Raw genomic sequence first — 16,275 nt, 5'->3', positions numbered from 1 at the left:
TATATATAACGTGCATATATATATATATGATCCCACACATGCATACATCTGTGTATTTCAAAGTGGGATTCATGCTGCACCCCGCTGAAGCCTGTGCTGAGCCCCCAGGCTGTAACAGGTTTAAAAAACCAGGTTGTAAACCCCAGGCTGTGGGTTTTGGCGCAGCCCAGCTGTCCTTTTCCTCCGGCAGCACCCGCCTGCGTGCGGCGCGGCTGGAGGGAAAGGCTGTGCAAAGCGCCCGCGCAGCCAGCACGTCAGCGAGCTGATGCTGGGAACGCTCAAAGATTTCAGGATTCAGCGGCCACGGGCGAGGGCCGCATTGCGTTCCCTGGCGCCCGTCTGCCCCTGCCCCTTGCAAGGGGATAACGGGCTGTAGAGGCTGGCTGCTCTCCTTCACGCTTGCTGCTTCACATCCCAACCAGCTGTTCAGGATCGATGCTGAGCCAAGGGTTCGGCCTTAGTTTCAGGTCCAAAAATTCACTAAACCCGTCATAGAAAAGGGGAATAAATGGTTGATGAACATAAAAGTGTTCATAATATTCAGCTGTCTTGTTTCTGTCCTACAAGAAAGAATTCCGTGATCTCCTCTTTGTTACCTTTAGAAGGAAATATGGGGAAAACCACACAATTTTTATGTAGTAAAATACGTAATGCAAATACTGGGATTCTTGTGATAAAGAAAATTAGCTCTACCCAGAGCAAAAATCTCATTTACTTTTAAACAAGCTCCTAAAGCTTCTGACATACCAGCTTGAAAATTGCAGAATTCTACAGAGATTGCTTTGTCAGATGTGTCTGGTTTCCAGTCTGCTGGTGAAAATGGCTTTTGTCTCAAAGTTGGCAGAGATTTAAAAGAACAGGGGGAGATAAATCTGGGATAGGGAGGCAAAAGTGCCGAATGTGGGGGTTTTTGTCTATTTGTTTCATTGGAAAAAATACAGATCCTTTTGGATGATGGAAACAAGTATTTCCTTCACAAGTGTAGAAACAACCCCAACCCTAAAAGCGCTAGCAGTCTAGAAAGTTTTAAATTTGAATAATTACTGTTAAAATGCAGTGAAGGGCTGGGGAAAATGGTCACCGCTTGGAGGAAAAAAACTGGGACTTGGTTTGACTTGACTGTCACATGGTGCGAGATCATCATCAAGTGAAAATGCAGCGGAATGAAGCAGAGAGAGAAGCTGCTTACACGGGTCACCAGGACCGTTCCCCAGCTCTTGCTCTCGTCACAGGCAACCAAGGGACCCCGTCCCTGGTGCTCAGCGCTTCTTCCACGAGCAGGGTTTCCTGGTGACCCGCTGCTAGAAGTTGCTGCGTGGTGACAACGCTGTGATACAGAGCCGCTTGGCAATATCTGAGAGGACATCCTGCTCTCCTTAGAATTTCATTTCCATTCTAGTTTAGATACTGAGGACGATACAATGAAGGAAAACAATTTATAAGACCACTCTTTGGTTAAGCAGACTACTTTTATTTCGTTTTCTTATACAGGCATATTCTAGCGTTCTAATTATTACCATTTCTCAGTCAATTAATTCACCATTGCTCCGATTGTTTGCAGGGAGTGATGCAAGGCACGGTACCTTATCTCGGTACCTTCCTCACTGATCTCGTCATGATTGACACAGCATTTCAGGACTATACAGAGGTAATCTGGGGCAATTTTTTGAATCCTAAACATCCTCCCTGCCTTCCCAGGACTGACTGTGTCTGTTCCTCTATCTTCTACTGGGTGCTTCTGCAGCTCTTAAAAGTGGAGGGATCTGTTTTCAAAACAAAGGGAGCAATATGCAGTTTTATTAGCAATGAGAATCCTGCGTGAATTTGAGCGCAGTTACCTCAAGGGACAAGCTTAGCCTTGTATTTTGTCTTGTTTCCTTAGGTTAGAAAAAAGTGAAGACCTTAGGCTTTCCCTTATCCTGTTTTAGTTTTTCTGAAAAGAGCATTTTAGGTGTGAAGATTTCTGGGAATAATCGGTAAAATACACAGAATCACAAATTCAGCTCTCCAGCCTCATCACTGAAGTGCTTCAGTACTGACTCAGACACGTCTGAGCCCTAAAGTGATTGAAGAGTTGGGGTTTTTTTTTAATTCCTCTTTAGCTGGACAAGCAGGGGGAACTAATCTAGCATAGGTGGGGAAGAAGGATTACAAGAGAGTCTGGTTGTTTGACAGAGAGTGAGGACGGGGCCAATTTGTAAAGGTATTTGTTTCAAAGGACTTTGAAAACTGGCCCCGTTGACGGGCGCTTGAGGAGCCCGGCTGCAGGTGTCGGTATTTATGATAAGAATGGGAAATTCTCCCTGGGCTGGGGATGGCTGCTGGTGTGTGTGGTTGTGGTTTGGCAGAACTGCGCCGGGCGTGCGTGAGGTCGCTGTACATCCGTCTCCTCTTTGGCAGTTTCCCTTCTGGCCACGCTTTGCCTTCAGGTGGTGTTTCTGAAACTCACTGCTAAGCTCACAGCACAGGCAAAAACCAAGTTTGTTTGTTTCTTGCCTGCAAAACCCTGCAGGTTTCTTCAGACCTGAGCTCGCCACAGCTTTGATGAGCATTCTTGTGCTGGGCTTTTCTTCTCGGGCAGGTTGCCAGTTAGGCCAGAAGGACAGGTCTCCTTTGGAGACTGGGATATACGAGTGCTGTGGTTTACACCAGATCTGGAAACTGGTATTTTTAGAAGGTCACTGCTCAGAGCAGGTCTGTGCTTTACATTAGCCTTGCTACTTCATCCTGTTTGTGATTAAATTCACCTAAGCATGTGCTCTTCCACTCTGATTCCTTCTCTTTCCTTCCAACAGGGTGGCCTGATAAATTTTGAGAAGAAGCGAAAGGTAAGTTGAATGTTCTGTGATTTTTAGTTTACTGATGCCCACTTCTAGAGCGTTCCCGTGGCAAGGGCATTTGGTTTTGCTCAGGCATTTACAACAGCTGCTAATTTTAATGCAAGTTCGTGAGGAGAGAATAGATCCCTGAAATGCTGTCAGCCTCTGCCAGACTGCGAGGGGTGGCACAGGAACAGAACCTACTTTTTACACGCGTGCAATAGGGCAGGAGGAGCTGCAGGCCACTTCCATGGGATTTAATCTGGGATTTGCACATTCCCTCGATTTGGGGCTCATGGGAACGTGTGTATGTGCCGAAATCAGAGCTGCTGGCACGAGACCGTTGCTTCCCAGAAGGCACCGTTTGTACTTTCCTTCTGCTGCAGTCAATTATTTGTTGGTAAAGGCTGCGAGATAGGGAACTAGGAACATGGGACTGAGAAATAAACGCTATCAGGCTTTCCGTTCTGCCTGATCCTTGTTGGTCAGAGGTAAGTAATGCTATGTAGGAGTAAAGGTCCTAGGGTTACATCTGTCCGAATGAAGTCGTGCCAAATCTCCGTTCTGGGGTCTGAAAGCAGACTTGGATTTGGCTGTGATGGAGCCATTTCCTTCCCTTAACTCTCCCAGCTCTACAAACCACTGCTTGGACTTGCCTCATATGTATAACTCCACGGCTCAGGATACTAATAATGCGATAGGCGAGCTGCTCCGTTCCTGCATCCCGACTCTGTGACCTGCTCTAACACAAGGAGTTTGTAAGCATTATTTTGGCAAAATGTGTATGCAAGTGGGATTACAGACGACCAGCGCGTTCTAGTCGCATGTATCAAGGAGAGCATTTTAAGATTCCCTGGTGCGAGTGTGAGTGTACAACGTGCAAAGCTGTGGAGGATCAGACTCTGCTTCCATTGCAGACACCCCTGATCATTACCTAATTATTACCCTTGCTTGCTGCCTGAGAACCACCCAGGTACAGAGCAGTATTCTCTGGCAGCAGGTCTGGCCAGCAGGGTGAGCGGGCCGGGTAATTGAAGAATTTATGACCACTTGCTACCCTTGTTCTTAGAGGAACAAGCAGCGGTGCTGCTGTTCGGTGGGTTTGCACCGGTGTTACACTTGGGTTACTACTTGGGAAAAGCTCAGTGGTGAAGTGTGGTTCCTTGTGTTTGTCTTCTAATTTGTGTGTGTGTGATAAAACACTCACTTTTCAAGGCACGTTACGGATGCTGGGGGAAAAAAACCCCAAACCAATCTTCATTGTTTGAAAAACTGGTTCTTGAAATAGTCACTCGACTAAAACTGAACTTCAGGTCAAACCAAGTTTGGCCTGGATCTGTTGTATGTGTTTAGTATATGAATGAGTTTGACTTTATCTTGTTTTCTAATTGGAATTCCTGTTTGTTTATTTATTTTCTTAAGGAATTTAAAGTAATTGCCCAAATCAAACTTCTACAGTCTGCATGTAACTGTTATTGCATGACACCAAACCAAAAATTCATCCAGTGGTTCAGAAGACAGCAGCATTTAACTGAGGCCGAGAGGTAAGTTCTCAGTCCCGCTGGCGAAGCGGGCTTTTCTGACCCCACACCCACCTGCGAGTAGGTTATGTCAGCCTTGAGCTCTCCTCTTATACACACACACACACACATATATATACACGCTGCTGCTCCAGGAGAGTGGAAGTACATCTGCCTTCTACTAAACAGCTGCAGAAGAACAGTGAGCAGGGCTTAGTTTTCAGACTGGAAATCAGGCTTCTGACTGACATATGAGGGTCCGTGGTGTCTGGGCTGTCTGTGTGCCTGGGCACACGCTCCGAAGCGCATCCTAAGGGATGTCGAGACGCAGTTGCTGAGCGTTCAGCTGGGGGGTGCAGGCAGTGGGTAGCCACAGCACCACAGAGCTGGCCGAGCGCTCCTCAGATCGATGTCTCCTGGGTGTCTGCGGTGGGTTTGGCAGCCCTGCTGAGTTCTACGGTCCTGCACGTGCTGCAGGGCCAACCCAAGACAATTTATTTACAGCATTTCAATATCTGCACTAGGTATCTGAATACCACTCTGCTGCACTAAGAGTCTAACTAAGCACAGATACCTACTGCGTTGTACCAAGTTGTAGTAAAAAAAAAGTAAGCTTATCAAAGATTCACATTTTCTTTCTTTGCAAATAAAATAATGAATGTCATACAAAAAAGCACTAGTTTTTTAAAATTGTTACAAAGAAGAGGAACATCCCCTTCACCATGGTAAATTGTAGATGGAGCTATGTCCCTCTTTGTGGGCTTGTAACCTTCTGTGAAGTGGGAATAACTGAAGGTTTCTCGAGCTTCTTGATTATTGCTACTTGGAGATATAAAACTAATAGTATTGTCTGTAAAAATTAACCCAGTGGCCTCTGTTCTGCAGTTACACCCTTTCACGTGAGGTTGAAGCAGCTGCTGACACCAGTAGCACGTCACCAAAATCTCGGAAAAGCATGGTGAAGAGGTTCAGCATGTGAGTACGGTGGGGCAAAGGGCGTTTGGTGGTTTAATGTGAACGTGAAAAAATGAAACAAGCAGTACTTATTTCACCAGCTGAAAAACCCGGCCGGGGATCCAGACCACTGTGTTACTCTAAGGAAACACCATCAGCTAGAAGTGCATACTTCTGCCGAAGCTGTCCCTTTCGATTGTTATAAGTAGTCCGGAGGACTATTAATGGTGAAAGAGATTAGAAAGAAACAAGCCTTCCTAAGGTGTCAGAAAAGGGAACAATTTTAGTGCTGGATTATAAATTCAGTATCTATTGTGTAATAACTTCCCTGAATGCAGTAGCAAAACAGAGTAAATGAGGGTGAGTCTGGCCTATTATTAATCTAATCTGCTATACACATGCAAAAATTCCTTGAAGGATTTTAATATGAAAATTAAGGTTAGCAAAAAGGCATTTGATAATGGAAACAATCTGCCTAACTCCCTCCAAGTTAGAGAAGGAAAAAAATCATGGGGACGTGGTCTGATTTAGTCTAATACCACAGAGATTCAAACAGGAGGTGGGTGGAGAACAGGGGCACGCAGCTGAGGCAGGCACAGGAAACAACAGACTAGCAGGAATTCGGGGAGAGCTGCAGGGAATGAAAGCAGAGGTCAAGGACTGAAGTAAAAGTATCTTAAAGGTGAGAAATTTGAACCTAATGGGGGAGGAGGTAGGAAGGGTCTCCCACAGAGCACTGGCACGATGAAGATGAGGAGGGGGGAAATGATGAATGAAGAGCACTGTCCGCTCTTAACTGTCTTTTCCTCCTTGGTCCTTGTACCTGGTTCCTCAGAACAGCCAGCAGCCCTTCCCGGCACGGCAGCGCTACTGCAGGTTAGGGTCTGAAAGAAGACGACGCGTTTTCAATCTAGAGTTTTGAATTCTGATACGCAAAAACTATCCGGGCAGCCTTTTGGAAAGCATTTTGACTAGTCAATCTGAGCTGGCGGTGTCACGTTATGAGAACGTCAGCTTTGAAGCTGACAGTGCCTGGACTCTCGGTGGCCTCTCGTTTGTGTCTCCCTTGGCACGTGCCCGAGCTGTGCGTAAGAGCTGTCGCTGTGGAGCACAGGCTTTATTCTCTCCTTGCTGACTGCGTTGCAGTGCTGTAGTATTGTAATTTACCGTATTGAGTTTGTTTGCACTGTGCGGTCTTTGTCTAAAGAATTGTTTCATCTGCGCTCTGAATGCATTTTGCAAATTAATACTTTAGAAAAGACTGGCATAATTCATCCCGGCAACAGTGAGTGACACCTCTCTAAATTGTTTAAATCATTAACTGCATGCTGACATAGCATCTAATTCACCTTGCTTCTCTTCTACATGTATTATACAAGCTTATTTCCTTTGACACTCCTTTAAATTTACTTGACCTGCATTTAGAAATGAGTCTCGGAGAGGAAGAGCCTATAATTTACACTTTCTTGTGATCTCCTCATTGTGTACATCTGCATTCAGACTCAGAGAGAAACTGGTATCTGTGGCACCTCCAGCGAGTGAAAGAATTGTCAGCAGGGATGAATTTGCCTTTTGAAAACCTTTGCCCAGTTTATGGCCATGTGTTACCTCTCACGTGCTGTTTCACTTACGGCGACTGAGTAGGTTTTACGGTGCCTGGTGTCAGGGGGAGCAGGGAGCGACAGCAGCGTGGAGGAGCGGGTCAGGTGGAGCCAGCTGCCATGCCTCTGTCCCCTCATCCCCTGGGTTTGTAAACACATCAGGTTTTGTGATCAATCCTTTCCTAGCCAGTGAGTCTGAACATTTAACAGACCAAAAGAGGAGTCGTGTTTGCGGTACTGGAGCATTAGCTCCGATTTTGGCTTTGCGGCTGGCGGGTATGCCAGGTCAAGAAGATACCGTGGTAGTGTGTAACAAACTCTTTGACAAACCGTATCAACAGCACAGAGGAAATGAAAAGAGGCCACTCCAGATAGGAAAACAAAACAGTATGTAAGATTTTTGAACCGTGACAGCTCTGCGCAGCCTAGCTCTGTTCTGCTTTCACTTACTGGCTTTGGTGCTTTCTTTTTTGCCCTAGACTGCTGCTAGGTTCTGAGGTGCTCGTCCATAGGACACCCACAAAGCCGGAACCCAAACCTACTCCGGGTGGGAGCTCCGGTGAGAGCACAGACTCGGCCAGTGTTTCGTCATGTGAGCTGAATCACTCGGAATCTGAAGACATCTGCATCACTGCCACAGACGCTCCTGCTGAGTCTCAGCAGAAGGTACGGGCTGGCTTCATTGCCGGGTGTGCTGTACCTGGGAGAGCCTGGCGGCGCTGCGGGCAGGTCCGAGGCGCTTGCCCAGCTCTGCTGGTCTTGACTAGAGTGTTGCTTTTAGTGGGATGGAGAGACTCTAGAAACAGATGTGTGAAAATGGAAGTGACCCAGTTGGGATTTTTGCAGTCTCTACTATGTTGCTGAGACACGAGGCGGACTAAAGTTATTGCATCGTTGAAGCCCTGAAAAGGGTTATTTTGCTGACAAGTGTCATATTGGGGGTTTGCTTATGGCCATTGTAAATTAAATTGTACTAAATATTCTTAGGCCAAATGAAGCGTGAGGTCCCAGATACTGGCATCCCTAACTCATTTAAACTGTTTAGCTGCAACAGTTGTTACGGTGGGTTTGATGAGTTGGCGAGGGAGGATACTCTCAGCAGACAAAGAGAAAGGCAAAACCCTGAGCATCAGGGGAAGGACGGGGGCAGCTTCCAACCAGGGAAGGTTATTCAAGAAGTGGCAGACAGGGAGGCGTGTGTGTATTTTTCGCTCGTGGAAAGGCTCTGACCTGGAGCAGGAGCAGAGGTGCTGGTGATGCCTTCTGCTCTTTCCCAGCTGGTCCTGGTCACTGGCTGGTTGCACTCAACCTGCTTCTGTTCGCTGTATCTGCTGCCACCTCCCGGCCCGCTCCTCCTGCGAGGCCAGAACAAGCAGCGCAGTGTCCAGCACACCAACTTGGAAATAAGTTTTCATTAAAATGGTGAAATTAGTCAAGTGAAGTTCACTTTTTCTGGAGGCAAGGCAATACCTCTGCCAGCCTGCTGGACACAGTGCAGATGGTGGAGGTTTTGCATGTGCCTTCTGCTTTCTCAAGTTCTTCCTCAGAATGACATGTATAGACATACAAAATGTCCAGTTGATAACAGTTTTTCTTTCTTTCTGTTGTGTAGGGCCATGAATCCTCCTCACCTTCCCCTTCCCCCTTCCCTCCCCCCTTCTCCTTCTTCCCCTTCCCTCCCCCCGTCTCCTTCTTCCCCTTCCCTCCCCCCTTCTCCTTCTTCCCCTTCCCGCCCCCCTTCCCCTTCTTCCCCTTCTTCCCCTTCTTCCCCTTCTTCCCCTTCTTCCCCTTCTTCCCCTTCTTCCCCTTCTTCCCCTTCTTCCCCTTCTTCCCCTTCTTCCCCTTCTTCCCCTTCTTCCCCTTCTTCCCCTTCTTCCCCTTCTTCCCCCCCTTCCCCTTCTTCCCCTTCTTCCCCTTCCCGCCCCCCTTCCCCTTCTTCCCCTTCCCGCCCCCCCTTCCCCTTCCCACTCCCTCTCCGCCTCTTCCCCTTCTTCTTCCCCCTCCTCCTCTTCCTCCACCAGTTCCATGGAGAGACATTCCTTGGGGGATCCATCTTCCATCCTAACCTGTTACGACTCTGCCAGCTCCGTGACACCTGGAAGCTCACAAGTACTGTCTCCTGTTTACAACCAGCAGAACGGAGACACGTGTATCATTCGGATCAGTGTAGAATGTGACAATGGCAATATGTACAAGAGCATTGTGGTGAGTAGTGTGGGAACAGACCACAGTGTTACCGTTGCTGATGTCACGTTTTCATTCAGGGTGACTTTAAACAAATGGTGTTTTCAGTGTTGAAAGCACCTGTTCACTGAAGGGACTAATCAAACCTGGCTTGAAAGGGAAAATCACAAATGTTACAAGTCGGGATACGTGGAGCATGGTATGAATGAGAGGTTTGAAAATAGTATCTTTGTGGAGGTTTCTGGTCTTGAAATGAAAGCCTGCGGTTGAAGCTTTTGATAAAAGTGAGGCATTTTGGTCGAGTGCAGGCTTTGCTGCTCCTGCCCTTCTGCTAGCCCTGGCAGCTTTTACTCTAGCTCAGAAGCTGCGTGTGAGTTTTGACACCAGATGCCACGTGCCGTTTTCCTGGAGAAGCTCCCCCCAGGAGCTGGGTTCTGGGAACAGGGAGCTGTACGCGAGGAAGCTGACAAGCCCTTTAAAGACACAGCTGCTTTCTGCAGCGAAGGTTGCCAGACCAGCAGCAACCAGTGTTCAGGTGTTTCCCTCAAGGCTGGTTCTCTGGGGGGCTCCCAGCAGCGCTGGGCCGGCAGCCGAGGGAGCGCCGGGCTGTGGCCGATGTGACTCGCTCGCCATCTCTCCCCACAGCCCAGGGAGACTCAGCAGCCGAGCAAACGCTTTGGGTCCCTCGGGGCCTGGGGGGTGAGGGGGGAACAAACGCACGGGGTGCGGCGGGTAGGTCTCAGCATGCGTAGCTACCTTGGGACTGAATGGTGTGACCTCCCCAGATGGCAGAGCTGTTCCCTGAGGGGCTGACAAATTCGCCGGCTGGCACGACAGATCTTTCTGTCGACTGCACAAGGCTCTGGAGGGAGCCCTGTGGCTGCTCCGGCTGCACAGCACTTCCACAGCAGACAGTAAACCCAGTTACAAGGCCAGAAATCTTTGCACGATGTCGAAGGAAGTATTTAGCACAGGAGACTGCAGATTAACTGATGTCTGCAAACAACAGACGGGGCAGCTCTTTATGTGGACTTGTGTGTCTCCTCTCTTGAAGTGTTTGCTCAGGAGAGCAGACACTGCGATTTACTGCTGTCTCTTCTAGTACAGTAACTGTCATCTTGAACTAGAAAACCACCACCACCACCAAAGGTCACAAATACCATGGGTTAGTATCTGGCAGTATCTATCTACTACTTAGTCACTGACCCATCGTATTTTTTTTCAGTTCTCTGAAATCTTTTCCAAGACCAAGTGGTCTGCAGAAGGGCAGGCCTTCGTCAATGACTAAATCATTACACAGAGTGAATAAGCAGAGTCTCTCATTGCAACTCTCTCTTTCCAGCTCACTAACCAAGACAAAGCTCCTGCTGTCATCCGGAGAGCTATGCAGAAGCACAACCTGGAATCGGATGCAGCTGAGGATTATGAACTTGTGCAGGCCATCACTGTGGACAAAGGTAGGGAAGGAGAACTCTGCTGCTGCTTGAAAAGTTCTGCTGGATTTGGAAGGAAGGAGCAAAACGTGAAGCAACGTTAGCAATGCCACAGATGTGTTGTCACAGCTGGCAGTGAGATGAAGCCCCCGTGCTAACTGGTGCACAGGGATGATGTATGATGGTCTGTCAGCATGTGGCTGTATACAGCGTGGGGTGCCAGCTGTCCACCTCGGCGTGTGCATGCGACTGGAGAGCAGTGTCTGCCACGGGGGCCGGCGTACGACCCCCCCCAGGGGTCAGGTGTCACGGTCCACTCAGTGAACTCGTGATGGTTCGTTTACTATGATCTCAAAGCGCAAAAAATCAAGGCAACCACGCCAAGAGGCTATGCTTTGATCAAACAGTGCAACTTCATTGTTCGCCTGTAAAGTGGTGTGTGATAGATAAGAGTGACAGGTAGGGAAGAAAAGGTAAAGTGAAAAAGAAAAGAGGATTATAGCCACCACCACGGGTCGAAGGTGCCCCTATGGTCCCAGGTCCAGGCAGCGTCCCGCCGGTCCTTCCCATCGTGATCCTGGGTGGGGAAGACCTCCAAAGTGTGGTTGCTGAAGAGCCGTCTTTTATGCCAAGGAACACACCTTGCTCCTCCTCTGGCGAGCACAGTTACCACTGTGTCCAAAGAGGAGGGCCTGAGGCATGGTTTGCCTTAGGGGCAGGTAGCTCGGGACCAGGAGGTGTGTTTTTGTATTATGACGATATTATAATGAAGGAATTTCACCTGAAGTTCAACTTTTCTGGTTCACTGCTATGACAGTGGTTGTGATCCATCTTCTGGACGGCGGTTATGCAGCCTTAGCGTAGTTGTTCCTTTCAGTCCCAGGTAGCAGCATAGCGCTCCTCGTACCACGCAGTTCTCCTTCCCAGGGTCTTTGTGTCTTGGTGTCCACGAGGACCCCATTCCATCTCCAGGTCACTGTTGGCAACGTTGAGACAATATCGTTCTCTTTGGACCAACTCTTACAGCAGGGCAGGTCCAGGTCCTTCCGCCGTCGTCCGGCCATGCAAACAGAGCTTCCAGCACAAAAAAGGGGGAGCGGGGGGGCTGAGGACAGGAGATGGAGGCCAAACCCCAAGCACATCCAGCCTGGCTGGAGGCCCTGGCAGGCACCTGATGCAGCTTTGCTGCAGAGGCACAGCAGAACGCGGAAAGGGGCTGGCTGCGTGCACTTGGTCTGCTCACCCCTGTTCTCTCCTGGCCTTCCTTCTGTGATGTGCGGTACTGCAGATTAACGTGTGCTCTGGTCCCTCTTTTGCAGAGTTGGTGATCCCAGGCAACGCCAACGTGTTCTATGCCATGAATACCCGCGTGAATTTCGATTTTGTCCTGCGGAAAAAAGCTTCAGCCAAGGGCCAGATGAAAACGAGGAGCCGCTACAGCCTGACCCTCCCCAGAAGTGCCAAGCGATGCATTAAAAGAGATGCCGTAGTCTCACAGAAGGTAAACCCCCTTGCTTTCTACCTCCCCTCCCCATCTCCCTCTGTTACTGAATTGATAGGTGGCACTGGGTAGTTGCAGGTGCCACTCAGGCTCATGTGTTTTCGCAAAGCGCTTGGCTAATCCGTCGGTGCGCTCAGCTGTGCCATGCGCCTGAGGGTAACAGGGAGTGGGGAACGCCCAGCGCCTCCCTTCCTTCTGGGACCAACCTTGCACCACTGCAGCTGTGGAGCGTGAGCTGTGTGAGCTGTTACCACTTCGGAGTTCCTCGGGAAAGCGGCACGTGCTGAGCCACCCCTTAAGGGCCTTTGCTGTGTTTTCCCGCGTGGCTGATTCTACACTAGTGGCCATAGCGAGGCCGGAGATGATTTCCACTCCTACCAGGACATACTTCCTTTTACCTGAGGGTCTCAAAGGTCCGACACGATCGGTTTGCCAGGAGTGCCACAATGTTTTCTTGTCCCAAATGTGTAAGGGAGGCACCTTACTGGGATATCTCTATTGATCCACAAACAGCAGGCAGTTACTACCTGTTTGCACAGTTTAACTGATCTGGGCCATCCTCGGGCTAAACCTTCTTGATATAAGTCTGCTCACCCCTGTTCTCTCCTGGCCTTCCTTCTGTGATGTGCAGTACTGCAGATTAACGTGTGCTCTGGTCCCTCTTTTGCAGAGCTGGTGAGCCCAGGCAATGACAATGTGTTCTGCGCCATGAACACCTGCGTGAATTTCAATTTCATCCTGCGGAAAAAAGCTTCACCCAAGGGACAGATGAAAATAAGGAGCTGCTGGAGCCTGACCCTCCCCAGAAGTGCCAAGCGGGGGTGCTGGAGCAACAGGCACAGCAAAATTACACTGTGAGGAAGGCAAGGCCACAAGGAATAGCTGGTTGAGAACTGCACCTTTTCTACCTTCCAGTATTACAGCAGAACACATCCAGAACTGTGGCCACATACGGACGGACAGACATATATTTATAGGACAAGACAGCCTGGACTATTTTTCATTGTTGTTTTGCACATTAGCCTAGGAGGGTGAGAGCCCCTCCCTAGCGGGGAAAACAGGATGGCAACATTCGCCTTAAGAATACAATGCAAGCCAACTCTGTTAGAAAACATTTTCCTTTGTGCCAGTATTACACAGAAGAAAAACTTTATATTTTTATAGAACTGGAGAAGAAAACTCTCAATACAATGCTGCCTGCACCACAGAGGAGGTCCCAGCCAGCCTCCAGCCAACTGACAGCACTGGTCTGAGGCTTTTGCATTCACATAAACACTCAGCGCTGGAGGCAGCAGAAGCCACAAGGGTGTATATTGCTGTCGCACAACTGGCAGACCTTTTTGCACTTGTTCTACACCAGAAAATTACCTATTTGGGATTTTTTTTCCAAAGAACTTTAAGAGAATGGACTGCACTTGTTTTTGGATGAATGTCATAAGGCAAACACTACTTGCCTGGATTTAAGTCTTGTCTTAATACCACTATGGGTGGTTTTCCTTTTACTTTGCTTTTTTCTTTTTTTTTTTTTTTTTACTTTGCTCAGGTTACATTAATAGTCATATTAGATTAATAGAAGTAAAAACGATGCAAGCAATGTTAGTTAGTTAGGTGATACTATATATAAAACTGTTTTTCCGTTACTTGCCTGGAGTCTTGTTTTCTCTCTTTAGACTTTATTACTGCATGTTAATCATGGGACTTTTTACATCTCCCACCCTGTCACTCTTCATCACTTTTACTGTTTTAACTGTTCTCAACTTCATCCAGCTCCTGCAACTTGCCTTCCCTGTCACCCAGAGAACCTGCAACACCACCTTTTAGCTGTATTCCCTTTAGGTGTAACCCTTCAGCTACAACCTTCCTTCATTGTTGTTTTACTCTTCAACCTTGCATCCACTAACAGTAACACTATCAGCATTACTTTTTCATTTCTAAAAGTTTTTATGGGGATGGCTTTGTGTTTCTTCAGCAGTATGGCTGGAAGAGCCATCCAAGTAAACCAGATGTCTTCCCCACATCACCCACTGAGTAGCAGCAGCTGATCACGAGCAGTGTGTAACCCAGTGGCGTGCTGCAGGACTGCCAAGAGCTTACCAAAAGCTAAAGGTCAGCAAAGCAAAAACCATCCCAGGGCATCAGTCATGCTCAGCGAACCTGCTTTTGCTATGGAGTAGTTTGAGCTTTCAGTTTAAACATTCCTGTTGTAACTAACCAGGTAACTTAGGTTATAGACAAATTTTACAGCTTCTTCAGGATGTCATTCTCTTTTGGGTCACCAAATGATTTCTGCAGTAAGTTAATACCCAAAAAACCCCCACCAACTGGTTTGAGTGTTTCTCTTTTCCCCATTGTCTCCATCATGGCATTTTTTCCTCCTGGCCTCACAACCATTAGCTTGTTGGGTTTTTTCCCCCTCCCCTGCACACAATACAAATGTTTGGAGTTTACAGACGGCATAGACACTTCTTCTGCCTTTCAGCACCATCCCGTACCGCTCACACAGACACCCTGCCGTTCACAAGTCACTTCAGCATCGGCAGAGGCTCCTAAAACTGCCAAAGGTTACACTGAGTCCCTGAGCTACAGCAAGTTGCTTTTGTACTAAAGGGTCTCTCATGTTACAACAGCAAAGGCAAAAGAAAGATTATCCTGAATTTGAACCGCCTCTTGCTTTTTTTCCTACATGAACCACCTAGGGAGACAAACTGCCACAACAAAACCTTACTCAGTTTCCTTCAGGATAAATACAACCTATTTAGGAATGAGGAACTTCGTATTACCACACTGAGGGGACAACAGCACTTTTCCTGTCTTGAACAAAAGCAAAGGCAGAGGTAGGTAGAAGCAGTTGTATTGCAGATGATAATTTTTAGGCCTGTCACCATAACCTTTCTTGTGAACAAGCTGCTTTTCCAGCTGGCTTGCTACTTAGACCTTGGAAAACCTGTTCCCAGCTTCTACTGGTCTGGCACCAGGCTCACTGGGGTAGGCACTGCTGGGTGTTTTTTCCATCAGCTGTGGGCTCCTGGGGCTTAGCGCAGATGCTCCACAGCAGAGCAAAAACCCCCTACCAAAAGGAAAAAAAAAAAAAAAAAATAAGGGGTGGTGGTGGAAAGCAGCGCCTGCGGTTCATAAAGCAGCCTGGCATATTCCTACTTACCCCTTGTCAAGTTCTGCTCACAGCAACTCCTTTCCAAGATGTATGAGCAAATGCACAACCCCAGTGTAAGGCACCTCCACACCTGACAGCCAGCAAACAGCTGCCTCAGCCGAAGCCGGAGGGCTGGTGCTCCCACCTGCACTAGTTTTAAAGCCCATGAGATCAGTCATGAAAAAAATAAGCACATGGGGAGTGGAAAAATATCAGAAAAACCAAGAAGTGTTTCAACTGGCTCCTACTTTTCCAAATACAGTTAATCCCGAGTAGGGGCAACACCTGCCAAGGAGCTGCAAACACAGACAGGGAAAACCAGCCCTTGCCGTAGCGGGTAGAACCACTGCCCAGCCACCAGGTCTTGCGTATCGAGATAACCAGAAAATGGAGTATGTGCATGCGCACACATGTGTGCATACAGGTAAAAGAACCATCAGCCAGGCTGAGGCCATGGCTGCCCTGAAAGCCCCCTTCATTTAATTCACGTATTCTTGTTGCCCAGCTCCCCTGAAACCACCATCATGCCCCTCGTACCACTCGCTTCCAGCGTTACCCAACAGAAAAACCACACATTAAAAAACCCCACCAAACACCCCCCCTGCTCTCTTACCAGGATGTTTTTAATAAACTGCTACTGTTCTACTTAAGGACATCGAAGTTAACTAAATCCATGCTGTATTTCCTGCACGGCCAACACAGCGATGCTCCTCTCCTCACCTCACCTCCCAGGGAAGCAGCCGAGGGGCTGTGCCACAGACTTCCCCACCGCTGAGCCTGGGGGGAGCCCAGCACCACCAGCATGGCACACCGGCCCCCCTGGCGTGTCTGTCCCTTCCTGCTCCAGCACCGAGCACCGGAGCACAGAGCTCTTCTCAGGCAGGATGTTAATGGAGAAACCGCTTCAGTGGGACTGTGGAAGGTCAGAAGAGCGAGGGCTGGCAAAGCCAGAGCTCGTGCTACACAGGTCAGTCTGCTCCCATGGCTGGGGGAGAGAGGCCTCCTGGAGACACAGGGATGGGTCTGTCACAGAACAAAAAGCGCATGAGGGTGGAAAAGATCCACAGTGGTGACATACCTGAAGACAGCGTTATCACCACGAGCCTTTACAC

At 48.5% G+C, this 16,275-nt stretch overlaps 1 protein-coding gene and 1 long non-coding RNA gene across 2 annotated transcripts in view; one reads left to right on the top strand and one right to left on the bottom strand.

Annotated features, from left to right (window-relative positions):
• The window catches only part of RGL1 (ral guanine nucleotide dissociation stimulator like 1), a 79,247-nt gene extending 66,648 nt beyond the window's left edge, over positions 1-12,599 (top strand). Inside the window, exons 11-18 of the mRNA XM_040609935.1 lie at positions 1,562-1,648; positions 2,796-2,828; positions 4,242-4,363; positions 5,225-5,314; positions 7,374-7,562; positions 8,853-9,099; positions 10,421-10,535; positions 11,831-12,599. Coding sequence (XP_040465869.1) covers positions 1,562-1,648; positions 2,796-2,828; positions 4,242-4,363; positions 5,225-5,314; positions 7,374-7,562; positions 8,853-9,099; positions 10,421-10,535; positions 11,831-12,084 — 1,137 coding nt within the window. The 3' untranslated portion in view covers positions 12,085-12,599. The remainder of the gene's footprint in view (positions 1-1,561; positions 1,649-2,795; positions 2,829-4,241; positions 4,364-5,224; positions 5,315-7,373; positions 7,563-8,852; positions 9,100-10,420; positions 10,536-11,830) is intronic.
• LOC121095333 lies at positions 10,901-15,875 on the bottom strand. Its single transcript, XR_005830068.1, has 2 exons — positions 12,607-15,875; positions 10,901-11,898 (listed from the first exon to the last, which is right to left on the bottom strand). It is a non-coding gene; the product is annotated as an uncharacterized LOC121095333 (long non-coding RNA).
• Between the last annotated feature and the right edge of the window lie 400 nt (positions 15,876-16,275).

This window comes from Falco naumanni, chromosome 11 (genome assembly GCF_017639655.2).
Source record: "Falco naumanni isolate bFalNau1 chromosome 11, bFalNau1.pat, whole genome shotgun sequence".
Taxonomy (NCBI): domain Eukaryota; kingdom Metazoa; phylum Chordata; class Aves; order Falconiformes; family Falconidae; genus Falco; species Falco naumanni.
Note: the sequence above shows the minus strand (reverse complement) of the source record. Positions and strands in the feature narration are given on the sequence as shown.